General features: G+C 35.9%; 1 protein-coding gene across 3 annotated transcripts; it reads right to left on the bottom strand.

Moving 5' to 3' along the window:
- Positions 1 to 805: 805 nt before the first annotated feature.
- Positions 806 to 3,775, bottom strand: LOC145058762 (exosome complex component RRP45A-like). 3 transcript variants are annotated; one of them, XM_079006660.1, is made up of 10 exons: positions 3,632 to 3,775; positions 3,132 to 3,277; positions 2,775 to 2,984; positions 2,599 to 2,721; positions 2,408 to 2,522; positions 2,240 to 2,320; positions 1,975 to 2,163; positions 1,653 to 1,909; positions 1,307 to 1,365; positions 806 to 1,174 (listed from the first exon to the last, which is right to left on the bottom strand). In XM_079006660.1, the coding sequence occupies exons 2-10, from the start codon at positions 3,266 to 3,268 to the stop codon at positions 978 to 980; spliced, it is 1,368 nt and encodes a 455-aa protein (XP_078862786.1). In that variant the 5' UTR covers positions 3,269 to 3,277; positions 3,632 to 3,775; the 3' UTR covers positions 806 to 977. The 3 variants fall into 3 exon arrangements, with proteins under 3 accessions (XP_078862786.1, XP_078862787.1, XP_078862788.1); XM_079006661.1 differs by having other exon boundaries at positions 806 to 1,171; XM_079006662.1 differs by having other exon boundaries at positions 2,599 to 2,694.
- Between the last annotated feature and the right edge of the window lie 2,900 nt (positions 3,776 to 6,675).

The following is a 6,675-nucleotide window of genomic DNA, read 5'->3' as shown; positions in this document are numbered from 1 at the left end:
ATGATTAGTAAATAAGAATTTAGTCTTATCCTGATCAAATATTATCAGAGTTACAACTCTAGATCAATCAATGCTCCCGCTAATGTTAATATTTCTCATGTCATTGTTCATCTGCTAGTCACACCATTACCCAATGTTCAAAACCTGACACGCTGAAAATATTGTCACATGACAATACACGACACAAATTGAAATTGAGGAAGAATTTAAAATTTTAATCCGTGTTTGTTTCATGTTCGTGTCAAGTGTGAAAAACTCAACACCGTGTTGTGTTTATGTTCAAGATTCAACACGACATTTACATGTTTATCGTGTTTTGTAAGATTTACTATGAATTAAATAAACTAAAAGTTTATTTTATTTTATATTTTTCATGTTGGTTGTTTTTATCATGTTTTAATCAGTTTTATAATTTTGTCGAAGAATTTGTTTGAAGAAGGCATTTAGGTCCTAATCGAACTTTAAGAAAAAAAAATCTTGAATGTACACTTTTTTGGCCAACTATGATGCAACATTCTTATTTGTTTTGCAAAAATTATGAAGATGTCAAAGGACGAAAAACATTCTCAAAAGTACAAAATGATCCAAAATCCAATTCTTTTTTGTTAGTTGTGGAATCGTTTTTATGGGCTCATTTCTCTATCCCATTTACCTGTGGGCCTCATCTCGAAATTTATTCACTTTGTGAAAACTTAAAAAGATAGCTATGTCGCTATATGCTACTTTCTAGTATGATTATTTTTTGTTATTTTCTCATTTTCTTTTTCCAGACTCTAGTATTTATAATATATAAGAACCCAGGTCATTCTTATCATAGAACTTTGTTTAACTTGATCATCACCTAAACTACAGCATTCATATCCTTTTTTTAGTCACAAACAGTTATCATTTTTGGATGCAAACAAAGTCTGAAAGTTGAAACAAAATACAAAAAAAAAATCATATAATTTGCCAATTTGGTATAAACAAAGCCAATGTTAACTCGGGGAGGAATTGGCCATCAACTTGTTTCTCCTCTTGTGCCTCGGTTTCACTGCATCTTTCAATGTCTTTGGTTGCTTTGTTTGTAATTCAATTTTTGTCACTTCATGCACTAAAGATTGTTGATAAGATAGGGTCTCATTTTGCTTTTCTTGTTTTGGTTCTTCTTTGTGTATTTCGGGAGGTGTAGCTACTATTACCACATGTTGCAAGGGAAAAATATTGGCAAATTTGTAAAATGTTAGGAGTTATTTGGGAAAAGTTTTCACATTCAGAGTTTCTTTAATAAGTCGTTCTTTCTGTATTAAGTCAAAAAGAAACATACCACGAGAAGCTAAAGAAGCTCTCAATGCATTGCCATCAACACCTCTTGAATATGGATCCCTTAAAAGAGAAAAAAAAATTAAAACATAAAGGTTCAAATTTTAAGAAATGGGCCTCTCCCTACTAAAAAGCCCGGCCCATCCAAGGCCCAATCCCACAAGTTTTTTTTTTTTTTTTTGTATTATTTGTCTTGCTATAACATGCCGAGTGATGAGAAAGACACTAAATTACAAAAACGACCCTAAAACTACCCGTTGTTTAGTTATGGAGAGGGGTAAATAGGTCATTTGGCATGTTATAGTGATATATAAAAAAACGACTTCAAAACTTCATATGTAAAACTATACCAAGTTGCAGGCCCACCACCAGAGCCTTTCGCAGTGATGTTTCTCTTTTCCATTTTATCATTTTCGATTAATTTTCTTCCAATTTCCACGTCATCACTACGACTAATTACACTAGATTCATCCGAACCCAAATTTAATCTTTCCATATGATGTTTTGCCACGTCACCACAACCCTGTTGACCAAATTCAACCACAACAGTTGAAGGATTGTGACGTTTGACTTTTCGTAACAACCTTTCTGTATTATATGATTCCACCTGAAAATAAATATTAGTCACTTCAAAAATTACTTTTTTCTTTTACTTTATTTAAAGAGACTCACAGAATTCTTGATCTTGTTTGTTATATCAGCAGCTTTAACAGAAGCAATACGCAAACACTGCATGATAACACTGTGTGGGACCCCTTCACCTCCAGCTTTCTGAATAGCACAAACATCACCATTTGTGTTAAGTGTAGCTGTCATTGATCCACCCATCACAGCCTCTTCATAGTGTGTTGGGTCAATCACCTAAAATCAGTAAATCACTAATTAAAAATTATGAGAAAATACTTAAATAGAATTTAAAATTCAATTTGTAGCATACCATAGTGTTTTCTTTACCAATGAATCCAAATGTTACTGCAACTGGAAGATGGTGGATTATCAATGGAAGTGGATCCCTCACCTGTGGTTTTTTGAAGATTATTATCAAGTTTGAATTTGATAGATGAAATGAATAATTTTTTTTGTTTTATTTTTATTTAATAATTACATCAGGTGGATGTATTATAAGTTGTTGACCATCTTCTCCTCCAAAAGTACATTCGGGCCTTCTGAAAGTTGACAATGCAGCTAAAGCAGCAATATTTGCAGCATCAACAAGATTTCTGTTTTCACATAAATCAAATTCAATCCAATTAAAAATTCAAGAATTTGGATTTCTATTATCTTTTCTCAGCTTACCCTCCATTGTCTATAATGTGAAGGTCAATCCGGATTGACCAAACCAGCTTCCCTGAAATAACACACAGTGATTCTGTATCTACAGCTCTGCTTTCTCTGCATGTTTTTATGAATGGAAAACTTCTGCTAACTATATAAAGTTGGGGATTCAAATTTAAATAGAATGAGATTGATACCTTAAACCACGATCTATGATTCTTCCAAGCTCAATAGCAAAGTCAGTGGGGCGACCTGTCTCAAATGAAGGATCTGCCATTGGAGAAAACTCGGTGTAAATTGAAAATGATCCTTCATTTGGTCTGTCTCTGTAAGGTTGAACTAGTTGAGCTGTGACAAAACCAATAACTTGAGTTTGTCCAAGTTGCACCTCTGATGAACCATCTTCACTACACTTGTAAACACATGTCAAGAAGTTGTTCGTCTTTTAGGTTTTCAAAGAACAGTGTGTCGTTAACGGAGATAGAAATTGAGGTCTAAAATGGCATCGATGATCCAACGATGAAGGAAAATTAGGGATGTAGAGGATATCTTACCTGCCAAATGTGATAGTTAGGGTTCTATAGTCAAAAGGACGTCGACCATCAACCCTAATTTCTGAAAGTAACGCACTCTCGATGAATTTCTTTTCGTTTAGTGTCATTATCAAGGAAGTAGCTACCCTCTGCTCCATTTTTCTCCCCTGGATTTCACGTAGACCGAAAGTTGTAAAACGTAAGGTACTGAACAGATAGCATTCGTAACAAACAAATGATCGTGTATTATAGAAGTAACTTCGCATTGAAAGTGGTGGTCTAATGTTCTAGGTTCAATTTTATCAAACATCAAGCCCCCTACCCAATAACCTTCCATAGTAAGATAATTTCACTGAATAAGTATATAAAAACTCGTCGATTCCTTTAGAAATAACGCTCAAGCAAGTTTCGTTCTATAACTACACAATTTGATTGAGCATTACAGAATTCAGTAGGCATTATATAGACAGACAAGGAAGAAAACTCAAAAACGTCAATTGGAAAAAAATCAAAACATTTACCTAACTCGCCTGTTGACGGAGTAGTGGACGCCGGCGGTAGCAGACACGGTGGTGGCGAGGACCCTTCACCGGTGAGAAATAGAAGGACGGGAGAAATGGGGTTTTGCAAATGGGTTTTTGGTGAAAGTTACATTCGGGTCAACGAGCCCGACTTGACCCATTTGACATCTTGGTGATATGGGCATGGATTCGGCTTTTGGGTTATATGTCACTTTTCTATTGATGGTTATATGCACGGTCTAATATTTTCCAAAACCCCAACGTAAAGATTTTATAACTTTAGCATTTTTTTTTTTTTTAAATAACCACTTTGTTCATAACCAGGCATTCCGGACCAAGAAAAAAAAAAATTTGACTAACTCTGGAATGACGACTAAAATTCCGGAATATAAACAGTATTCCGTAATGTCTAATTCCGGAGTACTATTCAAATTTCGGATTCTGGAAAAAAAAATCTGGAATTTCAAGAACAATGTCGAAATCTAAAGAATAATTCTGGAATTTTAATAAAAAATCAGTTTTACTTAATTTAACAAAAAGTTAAACAAACATAATAATATGAATTATATACAATATAAGTGCATAAAATTAGACATTTTATTGAAAAATGATGACATTAAACATTACGAAATGTATCTTTCGGAATCCCAAAAAATTAAAATAATTTCTTTGAAAATTTTAAAAAATAATAATAATAAATGAAAAAAAATGAACAGTACTCTAGAATTAGTCATTCCGAAGATAATGATTATTTTTTAAAAACTAAAAAAAAAATAGTTACTTTCTTTGAAAATCTCCTTTATAATGGTTAACTGACTCAATTTCCCTTACACCATGTTCTCGAGTTGTAGCAAAGAAAAATAAACAAGAGAAAAGAAAGTAACGACAAAAAAGAAAATAAATTTGTCTTTTGTATTCTCGGGTTGGAAATAAATGAAAGGAAATTAAATATTTTGTTTTTTCTCTTCAAATCCTTCAAAATCGAAAGGAAAGTTAGGAGGGAAAATTATCATTCCACTTCCTACATTTAATAAACTCGGGAACATTAATATTTTTTACTTTCTTCTCAATTTCATTCATTTCCTTTCTTTTCTCTCCATAAATTGAACTTGAAACGGGGAGTTAGTTTAGTTTTATATGTATTACTATATAACTATAACTGCGATAAATCCTTGTTTATCCTTATAATGAAAAACAACAGTGATCACACGTGTTTATTCTTGTATACAAATGTAACGCCGAAAATTTCAAAACAATTTTTCATTTAAAATAATCGTTTAATTCTTAAAAACACTTTTGTAACATTCCGTTTATTAAATAAATCAATATGTGAAATTAATAAATGAGTAATAGCCTTAAATCGAGTATATTTTTGGAAGCAAGGGCTAAATGGTAATTTTCGGATTCAATTTGTAAAGATTTCTGAGGTCAGGGGTTATTTGGTAAGTTGTAGGACCTGTATTGTAATGAATTTATGGATTCGGGGGGTAAAAAGGGAAATATTGGGTTAAAGTTGAAGAATATATGGTGAGGAGGGGCTGATCTTGTAAAAGTTCAGAAATGTAATGAAACACGGGTACAGCCGGTGCTCTTAACCCGTCACCATGTTAGATTGGTAACCCTAAACCTAGACAAAGACTCCAACCGCCACTTATAGCTCCAGCCGCCACCCATCCTTCCGTCGCTGCTTCCCACGCCGCAGCCGAGACCACCGAACGTCGCCATTGCGACATCTGCTGTCGGAGAAACACCGAGGACCGGGAGAAATCGTTGTGCGTCGTTGTGCAGGCCGCGAGTCACCGGAAATGCGTGGTAAACCCATCCACAATCCATTATTGTTCTCTCCCTCGCTGCTTTCTGTGGGTACCGATGCCGGAAACGTCAATGTTGACGTTGGTGGCCGTGGTGGGGCGCTATGTGCGTTTTTCCGACGACTCTAGCTGCCTAGGCGGCGGCTGTATGATTGAGCATTCGATTATACTTGATGTTTGTTGCGTTCTTGGGAATTATGTGTGTGTTTTTGGCAAGAAAAACCCACCATGGCTGCCATCCATGGTGGCTGCTGCCGAGTAACCACCACCAGCCGCCATAGGAGGTGGTTACGGGTGTGTTCATGAGTTTGTGCTTGAATGTAGCGATTGTTTTCGAAAATTATGAGGTTGAATGGGTGTTTGTGTGGCCGGAAAACCCCCACCACCACCACCGTGAGGTGGTGGCCGCCGCCATGAGCCGCCGATGACCACCACTACCTGGGGTGGTAGTGAGGTGCTTGCATAGTGAAGCCTAATCGGCCCAAAAGCTTGATCTTGGCTTGTTGGATGGTTATTGGGCTAGAAACCCTAATTAGGGTTTGGAAAACCCTAATTTTAGGTTTGTTGGTTTGGGCCTATTGGGACCCGCGTCTGGGCTAGTGAACTGAAGATATGACTCATGTCGATTCTATTGTTTGATGACTTAGAGGGAGAAAAATATACTTGATGGGTTAAGTCCTTAAAGGGTTAAGTGAGAACACTTAACCCTAATCGTCATTTCATGTGGACTAGAGTATTTATATGGGCTTTAAGTTAGGGCCCATATGAGGGTTTGGGCCTAATTTGGAAATTTGGGCCATTAGTGGACTTTTGTGGACCTATTTGGTATTGGGCCTTGGTGGGCCCAATGGGCTTGAGTTATTCATGGAACGAATTGGTGGACCATATTTAGACCTAATATATGAATATTAGTCTTAAATCCTAATGGGGTTAATTGTGGGTTTGGCTCAGTGTTAGAAGCCGGAGTGTAGCAGCAACATTTATAGGATCTGTTCGCCACCCGAGGTGAGTCTTTTCACTATACTTACTTGTGTGGTGACTTGTGTGTGACCGGTGGGTCTTATTCGTGTTATTGACCGAAGGGTCTTAATTACATTATTGACCGGAGGGTCTTAATACATTATCGACTGGAGGGTGTTACTTGTTTATAATGTGTTATGTGTGATGGTGCATATTGTCTTTGTGACTTATGTTGTTATTGTAATCTGTGTATATATTGATCTTATGTGCTTA

The sequence above is a fragment of the Lactuca serriola genome, chromosome 6 (genome assembly GCF_051521515.1).
Source record: "Lactuca serriola cultivar US96UC23 chromosome 6, Lser_US96UC23_V15, whole genome shotgun sequence".
NCBI lineage: Eukaryota > Viridiplantae > Streptophyta > Magnoliopsida > Asterales > Asteraceae > Lactuca > Lactuca serriola.
The sequence above is the reverse complement of the archived record's forward strand: the minus strand, read 5'-3'. Positions and strand labels throughout refer to the sequence as shown.